This window comes from Lacerta agilis, chromosome 9 (genome assembly GCF_009819535.1).
Source record: "Lacerta agilis isolate rLacAgi1 chromosome 9, rLacAgi1.pri, whole genome shotgun sequence".
Taxonomy (NCBI): Eukaryota; Metazoa; Chordata; class Lepidosauria; order Squamata; family Lacertidae; genus Lacerta; species Lacerta agilis.
In genome coordinates this window covers 68961697-68987306 of record NC_046320.1, presented here as the reverse complement: position 1 = coordinate 68987306, position 25610 = coordinate 68961697, and the positions used below count along the sequence as shown (strand labels likewise).

Below are 25610 nucleotides of genomic sequence, written 5' to 3'. Positions count from 1 at the left end.
ATGAGAGGCGGAGCCAGCTAATGCTAGTTAATACCCCTATGCCCCTGCTCTTTGGCAAGGGGCCACCACTCTTCCACTCACACAAGGCAATTCCATTTCCAGAGGGAAATAAGGAACCCAAGAGTCCTCCCAGGCTGAACCAGTTCTTCAAAGGCAACACGGAGGAGGTTGATTCCAGCCGGCAGCGCCACCCCCTGGACTGGTTGTAAGTAAGTACCAAAGCAGGCAGGGACTGGCAGGTGGGCTGAGGTTTGTTGGGCAACTGGTTGCCCTGATAACTTTACAAGGACCCTACTGGTTGCAGTGGTGAACCTCTGATCTCTGCAAACTGAATGTGCATTTTGGGAAGCTATGCCACATACTTGGGAAGGTCAAAAGCTGCTTTAAAAAAAATCACCCCAATTCCTTCCTTCCTTCCTTCCTTCCATCTTTCCTTCCTTTCTGTCTGTTGCAGAGTTTTTCTTTTAAGAGCAGTTGAGAGTCTGAACTGGAGAGGGTTTTGAAAGAGTCTCCAGGTCTGTTCTCCTCCTAGGAAATTCTTTCCAGTAGCACCTTAGAGACCAACTGAGTTTGTTCTTGGTATGAGCTTTCGTGTGCATGCACACTTCTTCAGCTTTTGTGTGCATGCACACTTCTACATGCACACGAAACTCATACCAAGAACAAACTCAGTTGGTCTCTAAGGTGCTACTGGAAAGAATTTTCTATTTTGTTTCAACTATGGCAGACCAACACGGCTACCCACCTGTAACTCCTCTTAGGAGGCAGCTTGGGATCTGTTGGGTGCTGCGCTTTGTTGCAAAGAGAGTACTGGGTGGGTTGGATTTTGGTATCTATCTATGTATCTGTCCGTCTATCTGTCTATTTATCTCTCTCTCTCATTTCATTTGCATCCCACCCTTGCTCCTAGTGAAGCCCAGGGTGGTAAACAGAGTAAGGTGGTAGCTCATAAAACTCTTAACTTTGGGGTCATGAATTCCAACCCCACAGATCCCTGAATTGCAGGGGGTTGGACTAGATGACTGTCGTGGAACCTTCCAACTCTACAATTCTATGAATTCCCAGCATCCAGCAAGGCCAACCAGGGATAAGAGGGTGAGAGCTGTGATCTGCAAGCATTTGGAGGGCCCTGGGGTCCCCTTTCCCTCTATAAGGCAGCTAAGCTCCTGTTGGTGGAGTACAGCTCATCTCCCTCCCTCCTAATAATGCTGAAATCCAAAAACATCCAACGGAAGCTGAATGTTGTGTGACACAAGGAAGTGCTTTCCCACCCATTGCATAGTTGAATTATGGAACTCACACCTGCTTTCTTGGCGTTTTTGTAAAAAAATAGCTCAACAACAACTTTGGGGTTTGTAAAAAAAAAAAAAAGCCCAACAACTTCGGGGTGTCCTGGCAACCCTGAAACTGCTTCGAGGTTTCCACACTTAAGCGGCATAAACGATAGCTAAATAATAAGGGAAAATAAGCGTGCTCCAGAGAGATCCGAATTCCAAAGGGAAGCTGAAACAGGCGAGATATGCAGGGGTCCTTCCTCCTTATCCGTGCAAAACGAATTATTAATTTAATTTGTGTACCACCCGTAGGCATAGGAGCCAACTCCTAGGGGCCGGGCTCCTTTCTTTCCCCCCTAAAATATTTGAGGGAGTGGGTCCCCCCAAAGTTGATAGGCATTACCATTCAAGTGGTGTTTGCGCGTGATCTTGTGATCGATTATGTTGGGTGGGGCTTACATGGGTGTAGCCAGGATTTATGATGGGGAGGCAGGCTTTATGGTAGGGGGAGCAGAACCTCAGTTACTTAAGTATTTTTTATTGATTTCTATTGATTTGGGGGGCATCTGCCTCCACTGCCCCCCCTTGGCTACGCCCATGGCCCCCTCCCCAACATTTTATTCGTCGGAACTCTGCCCAAGGCGACTCTAGATCCCCCTCCTCACGCCGGGGCGCAGCCTTCCTGCGCGAAGAGGCGCTGGGTTCTCCTCGAGGGCTGCTGCGCGCAATTGCGCTTCCTTTTGGAAAGCGCCCCTAGGGGGCCCAAACGCGCGCCAGGGTGCGGGCGCAGCGGAAGGTCGCCGAGGCCTCTCCTCCCTCCTCCTCCCACGCCTCCTGGGGGAGCCTCGCCGCGGGAAGCGCGCTAGGACCGGCGCGGGAGGGAGGGAGGTGTGTCACTCGGCGTGGCTGCCGCTGCCGCTTCTGCTGCGCCTTCGCCGCCGCCTCCTCCTGCTCCTCCTCGGCCGTCCCTTCCCCTTTCCACCCGCTTTCAACCCGGGCCGATGCGCGGGCGCTTTCAGTTCGGGTTGCTCTGCTCCTTCCGACGGCGGCGAGGCGGCAGGCGTGGCGCGCCTCGGCGATGGTGTGAAGCGCAGCCCCGAAGCAGCGGCGGCGATGGCAACGGCGAGGCGCGTCTTCCACCTCCAGCCATGCGGTGAGCGCCTGCTTTTGCCGGGGCGGGCGGAGGCAGGAAGGAGCTCGGGCAGCCGCAGCAGCCGGCGAAGGTGCCCCTCGCCCAGCGGGGTCACGGGCCAGCTGTTGCAGCTCGCTTGCAAGTTGCAGCTCCTCCCCGGAGCGCCTTTTGCAACTGCGCGCTCCGTCCTGTTTCTGGGGACAAACACTCCCAGCGCTTCCTAAAAAAAGAGGGCTGACTGTTCTCTCTTTCTCTCCCCCCCCCCCCCGCTTCCGCAACTTTGGGAAGACTTCATCACCCCCTGAAAAGCCCCCAAAACCGTCTCCCAGAGCACGACAGCAAGCCGTTTGGCTTTTGCACGGCTTGCTTCCGTGCTCTGCAAAGTTTTGCAAACGAGCGAAAGAGGCGAGCTCGCTTTGCGCACGCAGAAGGGGAAGAAAAAGGGAAGCGGCCCTTTTTTGACAGGAGGATGGAGGGGAATTTAAACAAAAGGGAGGGCAGGTCTCGCTGCGCGTAAACAACTCCCGAGCAAGAAGGCAGATCCTGTACTGGCCCGTGTCAAGGTGTTTTTTTGCGGCTGGGGGAAGGGGCGCATACAAAAATTAAAGGGTTTGGAGAAGTCGGGTGGGGGGCGCTTCTTGGCCAGCCGCAAGTCCCCAAAGATCTGCGGAGTGCGCAGCGAGCTCTCCTTTTTGCTCCTAGCTTAAGGGAACAAGAGGTTTGAAGCCTTTGTCAAATACTGGGTTTTAAAGCTATTGTTAGTAAAAAGGGTGTGCTGTTTTGGCAACATCCAGCGGTATTTTCTGTACTTGAGTTTTTTAAAGACAAAACAAAACAAAACAAAACAAAACATAATGGGCTTCAATTGCTGCAATTGCTCTTGTTGAAATAAGGTAGTTGATGGTCTTCGAGTTATTTGCAAGTGAAAGAGAGGCAGTGGATGTTGTGCAATTCAGTTTGTTTTTGGTTTTTAAAGCGGTTATCAGCACTTCCTTGAGTCTTTTGTTTTGTTTTTTTGAGGTTGCTGGGTTTCCCCCCCTCCCTCCCCGCTCGCCTCCCTTTCCTTAGAAGCAAAGTGACTCCGGGTGGGGGGGGGGGACTTCTCCAGCGTTAGACCATTGGAGTGAACGGGTCGATTCTTATCCCTACTTCTGCAGGATGCACAAATCCCATTCATTCCCTTTTCTGGCTTTCTGGTTGCTTTGCTCCTCAGCAAAAGGAGCTGTAGGTGGCAGAGCAGTTCAGCTCATTGGGGACTCACAAATCTTGACCGCTGCAAGCATTTCCTGTAAGGTGTCCAGTCCGGGGATGTGTGTTGCTGACCAATATATGGGTTGCAAAAGGTTCCATTGATTCTGGGAGGCCCTTTCCAAAAAATGCACCTGTTCTCTTTTTATAGCTATATTCTTTGCCTCTTGTTACTAGAATTACCTGTCCTGGGGTAGTCACAATATCAGAACCCTAAGTGGACTTCTGAGGTTATCCTGCTAAGTATTGGACAAGTGATTGTGTTGATGATGGTCAACACTAATTATCAAATAGCCTTTGATGTTTGCAGCTTCTCGTGCTTCATGTGAAACTATCAGCTTCTCCAGATTGTTGTATTCTGCAGCTGCTAAACCAGATGAGTCTCAAAGCCTTGCTGAGCTGGGGATTTCCCCTGCATGTGAAGACAGGCTCCGTTGGTGTGAGTGGATGAGAACAGTAGTGGGTCCAGTGGTCAGGAAGGCGGTTTTTGCACTTGCTGTAGAGGGAAGTGAGGGGCAGGTGGGGCTCGTACACCTGGGAAGGAAGCCCATCTAGGAGAAGGAAAGCTGTGGTCCTAAACCTCCACTGTCTTGTGGGATAGCTTCCGGAGAAGAAAAGACTAAGGCAGAGCTTTCCAAACTTTTCATGTTGGTGACACACTTTTTAGACATGCATCATTTTGCGACACAGTGGGGAGCGTCCGTGTGACACACCTACACAGTGCCGCTGGTGCACTAATGTGCCGTGAGACAGTTTGGAATGCTCTGGGCTAAGAAGTACAGAGGTACTTTGCTTCTTGAATGGCTTAGTTGTTGAACAAATCAGTAAGTGTTCCGGTTTGCGAATGTGTTTTGGAAGCCAAACGTCCGGCGTGGCTTCCACTTGAGTGTAGGAAGCTCCCGCAGCCAATTGGAAGCCGCTCCTTGGTTTTCGAACAGTTTTGGGAGTGAACAGGCTCCCAGAACATATTAAGTTCGAGAACCAAGGTACCACTGTAAACCCGACACAAATCCAGAGTGGGGTCCCTAAGACAGTTGGATGGCACCTTGTACTCCTCCTTCTGGCAACTCCTGCAGGTAAGTTGGTGCATCTTGCTCTTCTTTCCTTTGAACCACAGCAGTGATGCCGAGAGGGGGGTCTTGTCACCTGGGCAGCCCAGGACCTCCATACACACTGCCCAGGCTTGCGCCCCCCCTGGGGGTGGTCACTTTGAAAGCTGCAAACACAGTAGTTTGACTTCACCCCCAGAAGCACACTCCATTGTCACTCGAGACAGAAGTTTGCCAACAAAATTCTTCAACATGTCCTTGTTGCAATAACATCCATACCATATATCTAAAGCCCTATTGTACTATTGCAACAGTCATCTCTTCCCCCAAAGAATCCTGGGAACTGTGCTGATAGTTGTTAGGCAGGCCCTATTTCCCAGAGTTCCCTGGGAAGGAAGGACCGATTGTTAAATGACTCTGAGAATTGCAGCTCAAGCATCTGAGGCCCTTCTTTGTGTTTTTTCTCCGTGTGAGGCCCGGAGGGCAGCAAAATGAGAAGGGGCCTTTTCTGCATTGGCTCCCGGCTTGTGGGAAGCTCTCTCCAGGGAGGCTCGCCTGGCACCTGCATTCCATATCTTTAGGAGCCAAGCAAAACCATTCTTCTTCTGCTAGTCTTTAACAATCTATGGCTTTTAAAACTGTATGTGTATGTGTGTGGGTTGTTGGTATTATGGTATGTATTTTTGTGTTTTTATATTGTAAGTCACCCTGTGATCTTCAGATGAAGAACAGTACTGTATTTGTTGTTGTTGTTGTTGAATTGTTCAGTCGTGTCCGACTCTTCGTGACCCCATGGACCAGAGCATGCCAGGCACCCCTATCCTCCACTGCCTCCCGCAGTTTGGCCAAACTCATGCCAGTCGCTTCGAGAACACTGTCCAACCATCTCATCCTCTGTCGTCCCCTTCTCCTTGTGCCCTCCATCTTTCCCAACATCAGGGTCTTTTCTAGGGAGTCTTCTCTTCTCATGAGGTGGCCAAAGTACTGGAGCCTCAATTTCAGGATCTGTCCTTCCAGGGAGCACTCAGGGCTGATTTCTTTAAGGATGGATAAGTTTGATCTTTTTGCAGTCCATGGGACTCTCAAGGGTCTCCTCCAGCACCATAATTCAAAAGCATCAATTCTTCGGTGATCAGTCTTCTTTATGGTCCAGCCATAAAGAAGACCATGGCTCTCTTCAAAACCAATGAATAATATTTCGTCAAACGGAATGGCAGGTGGAAGCTGAGAAAGACCTAGAGTGCTCTCTTGGGTTTCTCCCTTGGTTTCTGATAAAAATGGTTTGGCTATGAAGCTGGGGTTTTAAACGAGAGCTCGGATTTGTGTTTGCACAATAAACTGTGGTTTCTTACTTTCCGTAATTAACCACGAACGAGCAGCCTGCTGGTGGTGTACGATGCTCAGTCCCCCTGGCTTTGCTCTTCTCCTAGAGAGACCAAGAGGAACAAATGCTGAAACCACAGTGGGACCAGCAGCAAGCCACGGTTTATGGGACTCCCTGGGCGTTGTGGCCTGTTGGGGAGCAGCAAACCACTACCAAGTATTTAACCATAACTGGAAGCCAAGGTTAGTTGTGGATTATGGGTTTGTTCTTCCTGCTTGCATTAGAGGAGAAGGAATGCAAGAGTCCTTGGGCAGTGTCAGTTCTCTGCTTTTTCACAGTAAACCATGACAAGCCAGAAACCATCACTTTCCGTAATGCCTGATTGCAGCCTTTATTTTGCAACGTCTGTGAGAGGTGCCTATCCTAGAAAAGTGAGAGCTGGCAAACTTGGTGCAGTACCTCCAAGCTGCAGAGCAGCTTTGCGCGGTTTGTTCGGCTGTCTGTACCTGCACTCGAGAGGAGTTTTAACTGTTGAGCACTTATCCCCGTCTGCCCCGCCAATCCTGTAGTCTCTGCGGGAGTGTTTTGGTCTCTTGAAGGCCAAGCAAATTGCCTAGATCCGTGGTACAAAATGAGTAAATCTCATACCTGTCCACGCTTCAGGGAATATCTTTTCTAACATGCACAGGACGTACTGTTCTGTGCTGATGGAGAGCTGTAAATATCCAGTTTTACATGAGCAGTCATCACTTCTTAAAGTGAAGCGTCTTGCTTGTAGGCGTTACTGCAAAATCACAGCGCGTAGGATACATTAAGCAGCTCATATGGATGGAGTTTGGTTGGCAGTGGGGCTGTAAGGCCTTGACCTTTCTCTTCTCCTTCCTCCATCCTTGTAGCACTTTCAATTATGTACAGGAATGATAATTTGGGGAAGGGCCATAGCTCAGTCAAAGAACCTTAGAGTTGGAAGGGACCCTGAGGGTCATCTAGGCCAACCCCCTGCAATGCAGGAATCTCAACACGCAGTTGGTCCCCCCCATCCAATTTGAAAGCATGCCGGACCCTGAATAGCTTTGCAAATGTGGCAGCAGACTATCCTGAGCTTAGATATTCCAATTGTCAGACTCAGGCCTCATCTGCGTTGAACATTTAAAGCAGTATCATATCACTTTAAGTAGTACTGGCTTCCCCCCAGAGAATCCTGGGAAGCGTAGTTTGTTAAGGGCGTGGAGAGTTTTTAGGAAACCCATTTCCCCCTCGCAGAGCCACACTTCCCAGAGTTCTCAGGGAAGAGGGATTGATTGTCAAACCACATTGGGGATTGTAGTTTGGGAGGGGAATAGGGGCCTCCTAACATGGCTCAGCACCCTGAAAAAACTACAGTTCCCAGGATTTTTTTTAGGGGGGAGGAGCCATGACTGTTTAAAGTGGGGGTGAGAGTGCTTTCGATGTATATTGCAGTATAAGGAAGTTTCGTATGTTCCTTTGTTGTTGTTGAGTCGTTCAGTCGTGTCCGACTCTTCGTGACCCCATGGACCAGAACACGCCAGGCACCCCTATCTTTCCCTGCTTCCCGCACTTTAACTATACGGACCTTTGTCAGCAGATGACGTCTTTGCTTTTTAAGATGCTGTCTAGGTTTGTCATTGCTTTTCTCCCAAGAAGCAGGCGTCTTCTAATTTCGTGACTGCTGTCACCATCTGCAGTGATCATGGAGCCCAAGAAAGTGAAATCTCTCACTGCCTCCATTTCTTCCCCTTCTATTTGCCAGGAGGTGATGGGACCAGTGGCCATGATCTTAAGTATTTTTGATGTTGAGCTTCAGACCATATTTTGCACTCTCCTCTTTCACACTCATTAAAAGGTTCTTTAATTCCTCCTCACTTTCTGCCATCAAGGTTGTGTCATCAGCATATCTGAGGTTGTTGATATTTTTTCCGGCAATCTTAATTCCGGTTTGGGATTCATCCAGCCCAGCCTTTCTGCATATAAGTTAAATAAGCAGGTATGTTCCTTAGTGGATGATTATTCATCTTTTGCAAAACATGTCTGAAGGTTCTGTTCTGCTTTTATCTCGGCCTTTTCCTTCAGAATAAACCTGCCTGGAATATGATTCTTGTTGCAGATTGTCACTTACTTATAAGGAAGGGATGCATTTGTCCACACAAACCTACCTGTAGGGGAGTCTGGTAAATCTTTGCTCCGGCATATCTGCCCCCCACTCACGACAAGATTGGGCAGGAGAATGTTGCCACCTGCCATATCACCTCTGGGGTTTTTTTTTTGAGTGCTTTCGTTTGTGGCAATCATATTTGTGGCTTGGTAGTTGTCAGTAATTTAAAAATGCAATGCCTTGGACTTCTAGGGCGGCCAGATTAATTGGGTAAGTGGGCCTTTAAGATGCCATTAGAGTTTATCTCCTGTTCTGAAGCCATCTATGGCTTTGCAAGGCGTAGAAATGACAGAAATAGAGTCCAGGCAAACTGCTTGATGTACAATCTTATGCAAGGTTCTCAACTGACACTTTGTTTGAGGACAGTTTGCATAATGAACTGTTGGGTAACATGCCCGACCCCATCGCATGCCAGTAAACACATTATCTGACTTGTGTTTTGATTTTGTGTCTCTCCCCAGCCCGCCCGCCCTCAAATACAGCACAAGATCCTTGCATACTTTTGCATATTGCAGAACTGTCTCATTCTTGTCACTTGCAAAAATGATGTGTGAGGCTGTTCCTTAACATCCATATGCCTGGAGGGCAAAGGATCTGCAGCTTCAGATGTTTCTGTGCCACAGGGACAGATCTATACTTGCCTGCTTTCTTTCCCCCTGGTTTCCTTTCCTTTCAAAACGGCAAAACAAAAGTTGCAAATGCTTGAAATCTCCCTGTTGGGCCGTCCAGTTAAGTCCAATAACTTCAAGTAGAGTTGGCACTGGCTATAATATACGGCAAATGGCAATTTTCAAAACGAGCGTCTCTGTTATCCAAGGAACACCTTTTTTTAAAAAAAGAGGGCAATTTCCTTGTAAGGGATTCTGTTGCAGAGGGGGAAAACAACAACAGCCCGGGTCCTTGTCTTGCTATTGTCGTAAATAACACATCATTCCAGAGAAGTTTTCCGCCCTTCAATTAGATGGATCACAAAGGCGTGGCCCAAACATAGTTTGGCTGCTTATTACACAAGCTGGGGGGATGAACGTCTGGTTAGCTAACTTGACCTTTTTCAGAGCTTCAGTTTTCCGTCTGTGAAATGGGAACAACCGGCTCCCAAATACAAGTTGCAAGAGAGCGGTGGGTCTTCTGTTAGCTGGAGATTCGTTTTTATTTGATTTTCCAGTACAAAATTATAAAACATTCAAATACATATCCACATACAGAGATTTTATTAATTTTTATTCATTTTCCATTCTATAATATTTAAACACATCATCATTATCCATTTTACTTCTTTAGCTCTTAAGAGCCTGTCGGCACCCCTCCTTTCCGCCTCATGGTTTTCAAAGTTAACCTTTATCTCATAGCATTTATACGTTTTCCAATTTACATTACACTTTAAAATGTCACGTTTTTAAATAAATATAAAAAGGGAAGAGCAGTTGTCATTACAAGTCTTTTTACAACCCTGCTAGTGTGGTTAACTGCTAGCAATAGTCCTCCAGATATTGTGTACATTTGCTCCAATCTTTTCGGAATGCTTGGTCACGCTGGTTTCGGATTATTCCCGTCAGCTTCGCCAAATCCGCAAAGTCCATCATCTTCGTCTGCCACTCTTCTTTCGTTGGGACTTCTTGTTGCTTCCATTTTTGGGCTAAAACAATTCTTGCTGCAGTTGTTGCATACATAAACAGTTTTTTAAAAAAATCTCCCTTTGGTATCTCTTTCCCCATTATACCCAGTAAAAATGCTCCTGGTTTTTTAACAAAAGTATTTTTATACGTTTTCTTTAACTCAGATTCCTCTGACGTAAGACTAAAATTGATTGCATTGACATGGGTTTATCTGTATAGCTTCATGTTAGTGCTGGCTATGTTTTATTCTAAAGTTCCTTTAGATGTTTTAATTCCGTATGGATAAATGTATCTTTTCTGACTGACGGTCGAATAAGAAGAAGAAGAAGAAGAAGAGTTTGGATTTGATATCCCGCTTTTCACTACCCGAAGGAGTCTCAAAGCGGCTAACATTCTCCTTTCCCTTCCTCCCTCACAACAAACACTCTGTGAGGTGAGTGGGGCTGAGAGACTTCAGAGAAGTGTGACCAGCCCAAGGTCACCCAGCAGCTGCATGTGGAGGAGCGGAGACACGAACCCGGTTCACCAGATTACGAGTCTACCGCTCTTAACCACTACTCCTCCGAATCTCGGGACTTCCCCCCAGAGACCCATTTTAAACATTTTAAACTGCATCTTCTTCCAAACTCTTAACTATTATATCAATCCGTATTTTCCATGGTAATTGTTACACTACAAATGAAATCAAAATCCTGGCAATGTTTCCATCTGCTTACGGTGGTCTCTTAAATAACTTAGAAATTTCCCCCATCCTTTTGTAAAGTTTTTGTCCTCTTGGTTCCTGAGTTTTCCGCTCAGCTTGGCCACCAGCCATAGCCCATCAGCTTGGCTTGCCATTCCTCTCTGGTAGGAAGCCCCTTGCAGATATTTTGGACTCCCAGCCAGCGTGGCTGTTGTGCCTGAGGCTTCTGGGAACTGTAGCCCAAAACATTTAGGCAGGAGGGAAAGGCAATGTTCTTTGTCAAGGTGGGCAATGCGCGGCATGTTGTGGCATCATTCCCTCGTTGGCTGTTCCTGCTGCGCTTGGAACAGGACGGTCTGGATTTCTGCCTGCAGCTAAGTGCCGTCCAGGATGGAACCATTTGCTTTTCTTTGGGAGGGTGTGGGAGCATCTGAGAAGTAGAAGAAGAGTTTGGATTTGATATCCCGCTTTATCAGTACCCGAAGGAGTCTCAAAGCGGCTAACAATCTCCTTTCCCTTCCTCCCCCTCAACACAGGCTCTGTGAGGTGAGTGGGGCTGAGAGTTTTCAGAGAAGTGTGACTAGCCCAAGGTCACCCAGCAGCTGCATGTGGAGGAGCGGAGACACGAACCTGGTTCACCAGATTACGAGTCTACCGCTCTTAACCACTACACCACTCTGGCTCTTGTGCCGATTGCCTCAAGATTTCGTTGCGGGCACCATGTAAACAAACAGACGCGCTCACGTGAGCGCCGTGCTGCAGTGCAGGGAGAATGAGTTGCCAGAACAAGGATGCTCAGGAGCTGTGAGGCACTAGCTGGGATATTGCAAAATAAGGAATGTTGTCCAACTGGGCACGGGCTGCCCCAAAGTGGACCGCGAGGCCCACGAGTGAATTGTGGGGGCCCTGTGTGCGAGTTGCCAAGCCGGAAGTGGCACCCCCTGGTGTCTTAGGCTCCTCACCTGTTGAGGGTGCTTTGAGAAGACATGTTGCAAGTGCCGGAGGAAAGGGGTTTTCTCTTCCAGATCATGGGTTTGAACTGCAAAGCGACATGCTTATATCAGTCGCCGCCCTGTTAAAAAATGGCCGGAAGTTTGTTGCTTCTGGGAGACACTCCTAAGAATCTTCTTAAACTTGTCCTCCCTCCCCGATGTTTCTGTGCTGCAGCTTCTAGTGTCCCTGAAACTTTGGCCGATGGGAGTTGGCATCTTAACGACATCTGGAGAGCCATGTGTTTTCTACCCCAGCTCTAGAACATCTTCAGGGCATTATTGCTTCAGCTGACTTTCAGTGGGCAGGATATTTGGTGCGAAAAGGGGGGGCAGGGTATGTGGGTTTAAAACATACATTACTGTAGCGGGGTTCTATGTGGCATGCTTTCGGAAAATAACAGTGCAAAGCTTTTAATAAACAGATGGAAGGAGCCTACAAAAGAGAGGTGTCGTAATTTAAGTAGAAGCTCCAGAACTGGTAAGCAACAAGGCTTGTGCTTTTAGAAGCTGATGTGTCTATAAAGGGAGAGATTGAAATTTAAAGGGTGGTTTCAGCAGGGTGTCTTGGCTCCCGAAGACATCCCGCAAGGCTCAGGTGTTACTCAAAGTTGGCCCATTGAAATTAATGCGCCTAGCCCAATTATGGTCATTGAATATGGTCTACTCTGAGTAAAAGCTAGTTGACTACCACCCATGGTTCTCAAGGACCCATGGTTGGTCCTGCAGAAATTCCAGCTCACATACAGAAAGTGGAGAAGTTATCAAAAGACCTAAGAGAATAAGTTTTAAAGATTGAAATCGTATTGCATTTGCTTATTTCCTATAATACAGAAATTTAATATTCCTATAATATTTCAATACGAAGCTTTGAAACCCTGCGTCACAGTTTGCAGCAAACCATGGTTTCCTGTTTTGTCTAAACCCAGTCAGCCAAAACTTGCCTCCAAACTGTGGACGGCATCATCTGGCTAAACAATTCTGCTAGTGTGAAGACTTAGAGCTGTGGAATTTCCCTATCCTATACGCCTTCTTGCCCCATAAATTTGTTTGGGCCCCTCCCTCCAAATCCCTTTGGAGGGGATTTAGAGGAGGGAGACATAGGGAAAGGAGAGGGCAGAAATGCTAGTGGAATCAGCTTTGTTTTTCAGTCTTGGATTGCTAGATTCGGGATGGAATGGCAAACTTTTTTGTCGCATACTAAGGTTATGCCAAATCCCTGTGTCTAATTGGAGGAAGGCATGCAGAACCTCAGCTTGTGTCTGCTTGTTCTCCCCCACGTTATGTCTTAACAGCCTCTCCATATGTTGAGAAGACACGGCGTCATGGTGTTCCTACGCAATCGGCTTTCTTGTCTAAAGCACTCCGTTTGCGACAGAAATGTGTAGCTTTGGGGATTCTTTCACAAAACAATTTCAGGATGTTTCATTTTCAAGTCCATGCCTTGGTGCATTTTCCCACTGCGTCCCCAGTGTGATCTGCCCAAGCCAGTCCCTTCGCCCTTTCTGCAGAAGAATTTCCAAAATCACCTGCTTAAGGTCATGCTAAGCTAGGGATATGGGACGTGGGTGGCGCTGTGGTCCAAACCACAGAGCCTAGAGCTTGCTGATCGAAAGGTCGGTGGTTCAAATCCCCGCGACAGGGTGATCTCCCGTTGCTCAGTCCCAGCTCCTGCCCACCTAGCAGTTCGAAAGCACGTCAAAGTGCAAGTAGATAAATAGGTACTGCTCTGGCGGGAAGGTAAACGGCATTTACGTGCGCTGCTCTGGTTCGCCAGAAGCGGCTTAGTCACGCTGGCCACATGACCCGGAAGCTGTACGCCGGCTCCCTTGGCTAATAAAGCGAGATGAGCACCGCAACCACAGAGTCGTCCGCGACCAGGGTCAGCGCGTTCATTAAGGCGAACTAGGCAATTGCCTAGGGTGCCAAAATGGAGGGGGCGCTGGCCAGGCTTGGGCGGGGGGCGGGGACGGGACGGGCTAGCATCAGCTTCTCCGCTGTAGTGGAAAGGTGCTGCTTGCCTCTCCACCACCCCCACCTCCCGCTAAAGCAGGCTTTGGCGGGGGGCGGGCGAGCAGCAGCTTCTCTGCTACAGCGGAGAAACTGCTGCTTGCCTCTCCACCACCCCCACCTCCCGCTAAAGCAGGCTTTGGGCGGGGGCGGCGGGGGCACCAGAAGGTGGTCTGCCTAGGGCGCAAGAAACCCTAGCACCGGTCCTGTCCACGACTGAACCTAATGGTCAGGAGTCCCTTTATCTTTAAGCTAGGGGTGGGGAACCTGCCGCTCTCCAGATGTTGTTGTATTCCATCTCCCACCGGCCCCCGTCTGGCATAGCCAGTGGTCAGGGATGATGGGAGTTGGGGTCCGACAATATCCCGAGCACAATGGGGGAGTGGGTTTAGGCAGTGGATCTTGCCTTACCTCCCTCACCCTCTCCAGGTTGGGTTTCACAAATGGGCCTGGTGTCAACGATGTCGTGAGCCCACGCTCTGTGCTTTGCAAGCCCGAGCAATCGGCTAATAAGGTGCCTGCAAACCTCCTACTTGCTTTACCTGCTCCACACCTGATGTCGCATTTAAAATGTAGTATGGCTGGTGGACTTGGCTTGACCAGATAGGGGGACATGAGAGGCCTAATTTGGCTCTCAGACCAGAGGTTCCCCACCGCCAATCTAAGGCCGTCCAACATGTCCTCAGCGCTGCACAACACGAAAGAAATTAAGTCCCTGCCGAAATCAGGTATCATCCTTGAGCTGTCACTCATACTGTGTCACAGGAGCCTGCCGGCAGTAAGTCACACTGATCACAGTTGCAGTTAACTCTTTATTAGCAAAAACACAAGCTTCTCAGACTTGGCTGAGTGTCAGGCTTAATGAGCACAGTAAGTTATCTTGGGTAGGTCTTGCCCGCATGAAGCAATTGCTGAGAATGAAGGTCCCGACCATAGCTGTCAACTTTTCCCTTTTTTAAAAGGGAAATTCCCTTATTCCCTTATTCCGTATAGGATTCCTCGCAAGAAAAGGGAAAAGTTGACAGCTATGGTTCCGACATCCCCACAGCCATCTACACCCCCTCCTCTCCAGGGCTTTCCCCAAGCAATCTGAGACTATGGCTGTGTGAAAGTAACTACTCCACCCTCTTCATGCCTCTTCTGGTTCTGGGAAACCAGGAGGGAGGGGAGCTTGTTGCAGCAGGAAGGGGAGACACCTGTGACTCTGCGCCAGCCTGACTCACCTCTGCTTCTTGGCCTGTCTCGTCCCTTCCTCCTGCTTCACCTTCTGCCTCCGATTCTGGTCTTCTCTCTTCTACAGACTCTCCCAGCTCACGAAGATCCAACACCTCCTCTTCCCAGCCATCTCCTTTTGACCACTCCTCATCCCACCACCATCCGGGGCTCTCAGCCTTCTTCCCTTGGGGGTTCCCTAGCTGGTTCCTCCTGCCCTTCTTCTGCATCCAACCAGTCCATGAAGTGCTGTGGCTGGGAGCTCTGACCATTGAAGGCTTTGAACAGCAACTGAAGCCAGAATCTGTGCAAAGCAGCAGAGAGACATTTTTAATTTGTGTCATTGCTGTGCCATGCTGCTCTGGTGGAGAGCATTGGTTGTGTGTTTGTGTGTTTGTTTGTGTAGAGTTTTCCGCATGCAGGAGCGATTTAGCTCTTACATCCAGAATCCTTTCAAAACTAGATAGAGGGAAGAAGGTGAAAGTAAGCAGCCCCCCCCCCAAACGCATCACCTCAGCATTTCAGAAGCCATTCTCTGGAAATGCTGGAGATCTTACTCCCATTGCACAGAGCAATGTGAGCACACTGTCAGCAAACACATCGTCCAAGTTGTTCCTGGAAGAGGCTGGAGCGTTGCTGCTGCTGCTACTTGAATATTGAAACCGACCTTATCGATTCCTGGCACGGGAAGACGGGATTTGGCCTTTTCCTGCTCGGCTTTTGCTGTTTTGCATATCCTCCTCGCTTTCCAACGTGGCTTAGAGAAACGGCACATGCAGCTGCTGGTGGCAAAGCACAGAGGAGCATCATTCATGCTGGCCGCTTGTTCCCGTTGCAACTTAGCGTTGCTATGGGAGGAAAACAGGGCAGTGCATGTATTTGTGGCCCCCAACTGCTTTCTGCAGAATGCGTTTATTCCCTTGGACTTCTGTCCAGCCCTGGCATGTATATTCTAGAACGGGGGTGGCCAACTCCTAAGAGACTGCGATCTACTCACAGAGTTAAAAACTAAAAACTGGCAGTGATCGACCCCCTTTTTGGGGTTCGGGTCAAAGTTGTTGAGCTTTTTTTAGGAAGAAGGAAGGCCCATTATTTTTTTTGGGGGGGGTTTGAGTTTTTTCAGGGAGGAGGTAAAATGTTGAGAGCCAGTGTGGTGTAGTAGCTCCACAGGCCCTGCCAGCACATGCTCAGCAGTTCGGTATGATGAGGATTGTTGTCCGAAGGAGCTGGAGGGCACCAGGATGGTGAAGGATGGCTAGTAGCAGAAGGCGTTTACTCCTACAAACTCCTGCTGTCCAAAAGCCAATTGAAATGTGACTTTGCTGTTGGACTCTTGATGACAAGCAAATAAAAGTGGAGATGCAGCTGAGAGTAATTGGGAAGACACATAGAGTTAGGGTGAAAGCAAAGATGAAGAGGAAAGATAGCTGTATAGGGAGCTACTCCTCTGAGTTCTCCAGAACTCTTCCTCACCCTAAGCAAATAAGATTTCTTGGTACCGTATTCATCTGCATTGCTCCCAACCTGAAGATGGAGGGTGGGAAGGGGTACCCCTGAGCGTCATCTAGTCCAACCCCCTGCAATGCATTTCAGGGGGTAAGACTATATGGCTCTTGTTGTTGTTGTGTTGTTGTTGTTGTTCAGTCGTTTAGTCTTGTCCGACTCTTCGTGACCCCATGGACCAGAGCACGCCAGACACTTCTGTCTTCCACTGCCTCCCGCAGTTTGGTCAGACTCACGTTGGTAGCTTCAAGAACACTGTCCAACCATCTCATCCTCTGTCATCCCCTTCTCCTTGTGCCCTCCATCTTTCCCAACATCAGGGTCTTTTCTAGGGAGTCTTCCCTTCTCATGAGGTGGCCAAAGTACTGGAGCCTCAGCTTCAGGATCTGTCCTTCCAGTGAGCACTCAGGGCTGATTTCTTTAAGGATGGATAGGTTTGATCTTTTTGCAGTCCATGGGACCCTCAAGAGTCTCCTCCAGCACCATCATTCAAAAGCATCAATTCTTTGGCGATCAGTCTTCTTTATGGTCCAGCCATAAAGAAGACCATGGCTCTTGTAGGCCCTTTCAACTCTATAATTCTATGATTCTGCGATTCAAAGCAATTCCCATGTTGGCATCCACTGCAGGGGAAATTAAGGAATCATCTTCCAGATGAACCATAACCCCCAAATTCCCAGTTTCCTTCCTTCCCGTTTCCAGCAAAATGTGCAGGCACCATTCTTTTCTTTTGGTGTGTGTGTGTGAAATGAATCTTGCTTCCCTCTTTACAGTGTTGCGTGTCGCTCCTGCCTCCGGAGGAATTCCTCCCATAGCTTCCTAGTAAGCACCACATTTGATTGGCTTCGGAAATGCTTCCGTTTCAGGTGCCTCCATCTCTCGAACGTGAGAACTCTGCTGGATCTGGGCAAGGAAGGTCCATCAGGACGGACTTCCAGCTCCCACTAGTCTCAGCCTGCAACATCAATAGTTGTGGGGTCACCCAGCAACTTCCAAAGGACTACAGATGCCCCCTCTCAGGTCTAGTCTAACACCCTGCTTCACACAGCGCCCACCCAGATGTTCCCAGATGTTCCTTCAAGCAGGCCATGCGGACATCCCGTCCTCCCCGGTTGCCTATTCCCCAGCAAGTGACACCTACAGATACCCTGCCACTGAATCTGGAGTTTCCATTTAGCTATTGGAATAGCTGCTGGCAAAACTTCCTAGTCTAGTTCAACAGGGTCTGAAAGTGAAGGATTGAGGACTAACACTGTCAAATCTGGACACCCCACACCCCCACCTTGTAGAGAAGCGGTTCCCAAAATTGGCCGCTACTGCCCCCTGGGGGGGATTACCGGTGTGTGTGTGTGTGCGCTAAGAGGTGGTAGGGGGCCGCTGGAAGTGTAAAGTGACTCTGACTTTGAAAAGCTGGTGTCCCTGGACCAATTTTGTTTAATTAATTAAACATGCTTTAATTGGGTTTTGAATAAATGTGCAATTCTTCGCCACTGTTTGGAATTTCATGGCATTATTACGGGGCACTGGAGATGGGGTTATGGGTGTCTCCGCGGACGTTGATTTAAGTGGGGTTGCTTATCTTCTGCTTGTGCCTGTAAGTATAAAAATATCAGCCTCTTTCACCCCGACCCAAAATTGCCAGCTTGTCTACACCCTACCTCTGCTGGGCTGAGTGATGGAGAGAGGCTGATGGTTTTGCCTAAGGCCGGGGCATAATTAAGCTCCCAAGTTCGGATTTCTTGTAAATTTCTTGCGGAAGGAGCAATGGAATGCGGCGGGTTACTTTTTCAACCTGAAGTTCCAGTTTCGGAAGTGTTTGCGCGGTTATGCATCCAGTTTGGGAAAACAGAAAAGCCCATAAATAAACCAATCAGGGTTAGAGACGACTTGTTAATCCTTCTGCACCTAATAGCCAGCCTTGGGAAAAGTGCTCAGGACTGCCTAGTAATTATAGTGTTGCCTTTTTCAAGGTTTACATCCTCCCCCCCCCCCAAAAGAAAACATCGAATAGCTATCCATCTATATGGGAAAGGAGTATAGAGTTTAAGTAAACACAGAACCCTCTGGTGGGGGAAGATGGCGGCGCAAGCACTTGCAGCGGCTCGGCACTCCAAAGACCGGTATTCAGTGATTAGTGTTTTACTTTTTTAATAAATCTTATCTGGTAGTCTAGTAAGGAATGCTACGCCATGGGGAAGTAAGCTGGAATTCCTCTCTGGTTTATGCTTCTAATGCAGATATGTGAGATACACACGCATATAGACATATATGACCTATTTAGTCTGGTAATGGGGGGTTCATGTCTCTTCCACACCCCCATTATGCCCTGCTTTACTTTTTTCTGGAATAACATTAAAACCACCACTGACTCCTTCCGATCAGTGATTTTCTTTGGGACTTAATTCCCTATTATTCAGCTTTTGGGTCCCAAGACTCCACTCTCCAGTATAGAGTTCCTTGAGCATGTGCAAAGTGCCTTGCCACCTCTGTAAACTAGGCGCAGTCGTATCTTGGTTTTGGAACATCTTAGTTCCCGAACGTTTTGGCTCCCGAACGCCGCAAACCCAGAAGTGACTGTTCCGGTTTGCAAACTATTTTTGGAAGCCGAACGTCCGACAGGGCTTCCACGGCTTCTGGCTGGCTGCAGGAAGCTGCGCTTTGGTTTTCGAATGTTTTGGAAGTCAAACGGACTTTTGGAATGGATTCTGTTTGACTCCCAAGGTATGACTGTACAACCCTGCTGCGTAAATCGGCGATAAAGGGGAAAGAGGTTGTTGGGCATAGGAACTAAAGGAGCTGCCTTTTAACCAAGCCATAGAATTATTGAATTGGACAGGACCCTGAGAATCATTTAGTCCAACCCCCTGCAATGCAGGAATATGCAGCTGTCCCATACGGGGATCGAACCTGCAACCTTGCCATTATCAGCACCATACGCTAACCTGCTGAGCTGCCCTGTGAGTCACACTCTTGGTCCATCGAGCTCAGGATTATGAACAACAGCTGGCAGCAGCTCTTTGGGGTTTTAGACAGTAGCCTTTCGCAGTCCTGTCTGGAGGTACTGGGAGTTGTTTTCATTTTTTATTTTTAATTAAATTTGCATACCGCCCTTCATCCATAGATCTCAGGGCTGTGTACAACATAAATTTCAAGCTGATCCTAGGACCATCTGCAGGCAAAGCAGATCTACTACTGAGACACAATTATTATTATTATTATTATTATTATTATTATTATTATTATTATTATATAAAACCATAGAATTATAGAGTTGAAAAAGACCACGGGGGTCATCTAGTCCAACCCCCTGCCATTCAGGAATCTTTTGCCCAACATGGGGCTCAAACCCACAACCCTGAGATTAATAATCTAATGATTTACCAATTTATTACAACTGCTGTTATATTTGTGGCCTCTCCTTCCATGGAGTTTTTTTAAGCAGAGGCTGGATGGCCATCTGTCATGGATGCTCTAGTTTAGGTTCCTACATTGCAGAGGGTTGGACTAGATGACCCTGGGGGGTCCCCCTTCCAACTCTACAATTCTACGATCCTATGATTCATTTCTATTCTACAATCTCCCAGACCGGGAGTCCAAGCGGTTTACACAAATTAAAACAACGCGGTTAAAAGGCAGAAGGCTGAAAACGTATTTTAAATAGTACTTAAACTGTAATAGGACTAAAGCAATAGAAAAACAGATCTATTAAAGCAGTGCAGCACTATTTAAAATGCCGTTCCTTAAAATAAAAAAAGAAAACAGACCCCCAAACCTGTCTGGAATAAAACAGTCTCTACCTGCCAGCAAAAGGAGAGCAAGGATGAAGCCAATCTAGCTGCCCTAGGAAGGAAGTTCCAAAGTCTGGGAGCAACCACTAAGAAGGCCCCGTAAATGCCTTATACCAGGGCATCTCATTGTCCTGTCCAGCTCATTATTGACTGCACAGACTGGCAGCCACACTCCTGGGTTTCAGGTAGGGACCATTCTCAGCCACACCTGGAGAATCTGATAGCAGGACAGAACCTGGGACCTTTCCCACAAAAAAAGCAGGTACTCTCCCACCGTGGCCGCATTCAAAGCACTTTTATACCACTCTAACAATTGTGGGGGGTCCTGGAGGCTGTAGTTTGTGGAGGATCCTGAGAATCGCAGCTCTGTGAGAGGTCAGCACCCTACGCAAACTACAGCTCCCAGGATCCTTTGCAAGGCGGGGAACGAAAACCGTGGCTGTTAAAGCGACGCAGGAGTGCTTTAAATGCACAGAGTGGGCGTGACCCGAGTTGCTGCGTGGTTGTGTGAACCGAGGCAGGCTGCAGCCCCAGCTCCTTCCTCCTCCGCTGCTGGACCCGTTTTTGCAACCTTCCCCTTTGCTTTACTGCCTCCCGGTGGCTCATAGCTTCCCCCTCGGATCTGAGAGAGGCCGTGCCTTGCACACAAGGAGGTTTCGCGCTGCTGACCTCTTCTGCGCTATCCTCTCTTCCCCAGGCGCGGATTATAAACGTGGCCAGGCAGAACTGCTTTCTGCCCTTGAGCCGCATCCTTGCCCACCCCCCCTCCTCTCTTCACCCCCTTCCTTATACTGCTGCCGCCCTCTCCCCTTCCAGCATTTTGCAAGGCTTTTTAAAGGAAAAAAAAAACAAAGCCAGCTTTGCCGGGTATCCAACATAAAAGCGCAGGCTGAAATGTGCAGGGTCGCTTTAATTGTTCAGTTCTCTCCTCCCCCCCCCACCCCCTTTCTTCCTATAGACCAGGCAGAGGCTGAAAAATGTTGAGATCCAGCAAAGTGCAGAGGCAGGCAGTACCGTATAGGGAAGGAGGGAAGGGTCCAGGTTCCTGGACTGACCTGCTGTGCCACGGAATGCAAATTTGCGAGGAATTAGCTTCGCGAATCCTCCCGGCACCTTTCCGCTTTGGCAGCTGTTTTCTAAAGACCTCTGTAGACGAGGCATCACCATTCCCTCCCTCTCTCTCTCTCTCAACTGGATTTGAGGCTTGCCTTTCTGCAATCTGACGGGTCCGTTCTCTTTTTCCCACCCATCTGCTGCTCTCCAATTGGAATCGAGTTGTGGGGGGGGGGGGAGGAGGAGGAGGAGGAGGAGGAGAGATGCCCAGGTTTGATTGATATTGATATTGAAGCCACGGCTGGGACCACGAGCTACTCCCTTGCCTGGCCACCTGGGTGCAAACTGTCACCAGAGGAACAAGTGTTGCTCGCTGGAGCCTTTAAGGGGGAAGGAGATCGGCAAAGGGGGAAGGAGACCAGTCCTGCCTTTTGACTCTGCAGCATCTCCCCTTAAAGTTGCAGCCTAGGTAAGTTCTCTCTCTCTGATCTCTCTGTGAATAAACACACCATCTCCTGCCTCCGATTTGGGCGCCGCTGTTGCCGGGCGTTGCGTCCCCTTCAACAGGTGATTCCGCGAACTCTTAATCCGGCAGCTTTTTAAATATTTAATTGCAGAGAGTAAGGCGATACTTTTGTTGTTTTCCTTACGAGCCGTTCTGCCTTAATAATGAGACATCTGGGTCGATTCCTATCCGGACGCTGAACGAAAAGGAAATGTATCAGGGTTATTAAAACAAGGTTGCTTGTGTTTGCTGCCTAGGGAAATAAACCAAGGTGTGTGTGTGTGTGTGTGTTCTCAACTAATACATCCTAACAAGCACAGATTTTTGCACACTATTGATCCTGTCCAGGGTGCCGTGTAAAATAAAGGGAGGAGGGTGGAACCCATCACCATCTATCATGGCATGAACTGATCGGCCAACTGTATGTAAAGTGCCAGTCCAATGCTGAAATATTTGCTCCCGGTGGCTTTACAGCTGTAATTAATCTGCAGAGGGTATGTATGAGATGAATGAAAATTCAAAACCGGCTAGCCATTTGGGGTCTCCCTCTCCTCCCCGGAAAGGTACGACTTGTGTTTTGATGGGCAAGGATGGGTGCCCTTACCTGAAGAATCTGCCTTACCTGCATTTCCAGCATAGACATTCAGAGTTCTTTCTCGAGATCCGTGGCATGGGAGTTTATCTGTTTGTTCATAGGTGTGTGTGTGTGTGTGTGTGTGTGTGTGTGTGTGTTCACGTTTATCTGACCCGATGGATTGATGGATAGATTTTGGGTTTCACCCTGGCTGCCACTCCCCACTTCCCTGGTGGCGTTAAAAGTTCCTGTAGTACCGAGATCTTCCTCCTCACGCTTCTGTCTGTACACAGCTTGCCGATATTAGGAGACACCTTCTCTGGAAATAATGTCCATCCCTCTCCCAGTTTTACGAAGTACAGTGGGAAGACTCTGGTTGTCTAGTCTCTGATGCTCTCTGCTTATTTAGCTCATGCACGGCATCACGGTCAGATTGATTCTTTCCCAAATCCCTGCTAATACACCTTCGTTTTGTGGCTTAATAGTTTCCGCTGAGTTGAAATGGCAAGAAGTTTGGGTAAAGGTGTCTTCTCCTTGTTGTTATTTATCTCGCTTTCTGTATTATTACTTTCTTCTGCCTCACACACATCTGGGGACATGAATTTCTTATCTCAAATGGTCTTGCAACACCACCCTCTTCTTGTTCTTTTTTTGGTCCAAAATTCAGTATGTTTTGGATTGGTTGGTGTTCCCTTGGCTATTACAGATGAAGATCAACATCTGCCTTGAATTCTGTCGTTACTTTAGTTTTAAGTGACAGACAACCTGTTGCTGCAGGCACAGCTGTACCCTATCTTGGAATCAAGTGTGGAGGGATTTTGGTTTTTTTTTCAACCTGTTGTGGCAGGTCCTTGTGCTTTTATTCATTTATTGGGTGGGCGGTGGGAATTCTACACATTTCTTCATCAGACCTGGCTCCAGGGAAATGAAAAGTGCCCCTTCAACAGGGTGGCTTGTAGGACGGCTATACTGTGAATAATCTGTATCGTCACGTTACCCCTGAGTGGTCCTGAGGGGTTTGGATAACACAATTTCTGCTGTTGCTCACCGTTTAAATGTAGCGTGTTAAATTAGTTACCCCCTTAGGACCTGAATGATCTCAGATTGCTAATGCACATCTTAACAGTTTCCAGTAGCTTATGTGCAGACGAAGATCCTACCAGATTGTGGCCCGTGCAAAATTTACGTAGCACTTAAAAATCTGCAAGCTGCTGTACCCTCCGTATTTAATCCTAGTCGGCGCATGTTGTTATTCCCATTTCATGGACAGGGTACTGTGAGGCTGAGACGACCCAGCCGAGGAGCCTCTACCACCCAGATTCTTCCTCCTGAGGATTTTATCCCCCGGGCTTCCACAGCCTAGCCTTTGAGTCAACAGAAGACATGGGATTAGTTTGCCCATCTCTCTGATTTTATGACAATTGCATAGGATGCCTGTCTAGGATCGCAGTGTGAACACCGCGGTAGCGAAAGGTGTGCAGAGGTTGTGTGGCGCAGATGACCCCTTTTCTTTTTAAAATTAACCCTGTTTGGAAGCCTGAAGGCTAGAGCCCTTAAAAAACAACAACAGCAGAACACACAGAGCTGAGATACCTAAGAATCTCAGGTGATCCTTCAAGGACAATGCAGTATCAACTTGCCAGGTACTTTTAAAAGCTTGGCGTTTGAATTTTTATGTAGCAGAGCCTGTGGCTCCGGGGATGTCGCTGGACTCTTTATTATTGAATATGACTTTATTCGATACAAGTCATTCCATTTTAAAGTTTTTGTATTGGATCTGATTATTATAAGGCATATGTTCTTCGTTGTATATTTTGTAGCGGTATATCGCCTTAGGCGTAGCGAGAAAGGCCGTATACAAATGAAAAGTGAAACCAAACGAAGCGCTTCATTCCCACGAACTCCACTGGTCAGGGATGATGGGAACTGCATATTCAGGGTGGCAGAGACACCCTCCCTGATAGGAATATTATACTTCAGATCAGAATGCATTGCAGGGATTCAGCCCGTCTTGCAATCTGTCCTCCACAAATGCCTACCAGTGTGGTGTAGCGGTTAAGAGCGGTAGACTCGTAATCTGGGGAACCGGGTTGGCTTCCCCGCTCCTCCACATGCAGCTGCTGGGTGACCTTGGGCTAGTCACACTTCTTTGAAGTCTCTCAGCCCCACTTACCTCACAGAGTGTTTGTTGTGGGGGAGGAAGGGGAAGGAGAATGTTAGCCCCTTTGAGACTCCTTTGGGTAGTGATAAAGCGGGATATCAAATCCAAACTCTTCTACCAGGTGATTTTTGCTGCCTTGTTCCCCGTCAGAAACCATGGACCTGCTTTTCTGAGTTTCCATTAGTAGACTTGATACCCGGTAAAATTCCCTTTAAAAGCGGAGGAAAGGAGGCCAGTGCGTTCCCACGGTCTTGACACTCGCCTGTCCTGTTAGTTTTGTCCCTGTCCCTTCCCGATCAAACTCGCAATTGTGAAAACTCACTATTGTCCGCTGCCAAAAGAGAGAGAGAGAGAGAGAGAGAGAGGAGCAGTTGGCATGGTGGCCTTTCTCTGTGTCCCTGTAGTTCCTTCCTCCAGAGTTGTTGTCATTGGGGGTCGGCCTTTGCTTCTCGGTGACACCTGTAAGGGAAAGCCAGCCAAGATAGGGAGGATGAGAGAGGAGAGAGCGAAATGAAAATTTTAAAAACAAGCGTAGCTGCTTCCTGGTTGCTTTCGACAGCTGCCGAGTCCGCTCAGTGGCGGGGAGATGTCGTCGTCCCCTTTGGACTTTTCTCAGGGAGGGAGGCAGGCTTGCACGGCCATCCCTTGGGTGGGCTCAACGGAGCCAGTGTGCGGACACCTTTGCCTGGGCTCGCTTGGTTGTTGTTGTTGTGGCGCCTGTCACTAGCATGGCTGGAGCCAAGCAGCAGCTCCTACGAAGCCGGTTTCAGCAGCAACCTTGGATAGGGTTGCAAGGCAATCGGAAGGAGCTGCTGCTTCCACTCCAGACACACGGGGTGTGTGTGTGGCGGTGGGTGGATGTTTTTGCCTACGAAGCACTCAGCCGCTGGAGAATCCTCTCCCGTCTCTGCATTATACCTGTTTCTGTGCTCTCTGCCTTTAAAAATTTGTTCTGCAGGTGCTGTGTTCTGCGCACAGCCTCCCGGTATATGCATATGTGTGTGTGTGTGTGTGTGTGTGTGTGAGAGAGAGAGAGAGAGAGAGAGATCCTTCCTATGCTCCTGTTAACAGAGGGGAAACTGAGGCTGAGATGGGGCATTGCTCAAGGTGTGTGGCAGGATGGCTTGAACCCGAGCCCAAAGCTGTGTTTCGGCAGGCCAGGCCAATTGTGTGCGGTTGTTGTTGTTGTTGTTGTTGTTGTTGTTGTTGTTATTTTGAGTGGCTTGATAGTTTTGCAGCTTTGTTTTTTTAAAACTTTATTTAATTTCGTGCCTTACATAGTCAAAGAATTACATAAAAAGTTACATAAACAAGACA

The 25610-nt window shown here is 48.4% G+C and overlaps 1 protein-coding gene across 1 annotated transcript in view; it reads left to right on the top strand.

Annotated features, from left to right (window-relative positions):
- The first annotated feature begins 2197 nt into the window (after positions 1-2197).
- The window catches only part of SLC4A11 (solute carrier family 4 member 11), a 152009-nt gene continuing 128596 nt past the window's right edge, over positions 2198-25610 (top strand). Inside the window, exon 1 of the mRNA XM_033161020.1 lies at positions 2198-2427. Within this exon, the coding sequence (XP_033016911.1) occupies positions 2388-2427 (40 nt within the window). The 5' untranslated portion in view covers positions 2198-2387. The remainder of the gene's footprint in view (positions 2428-25610) is intronic.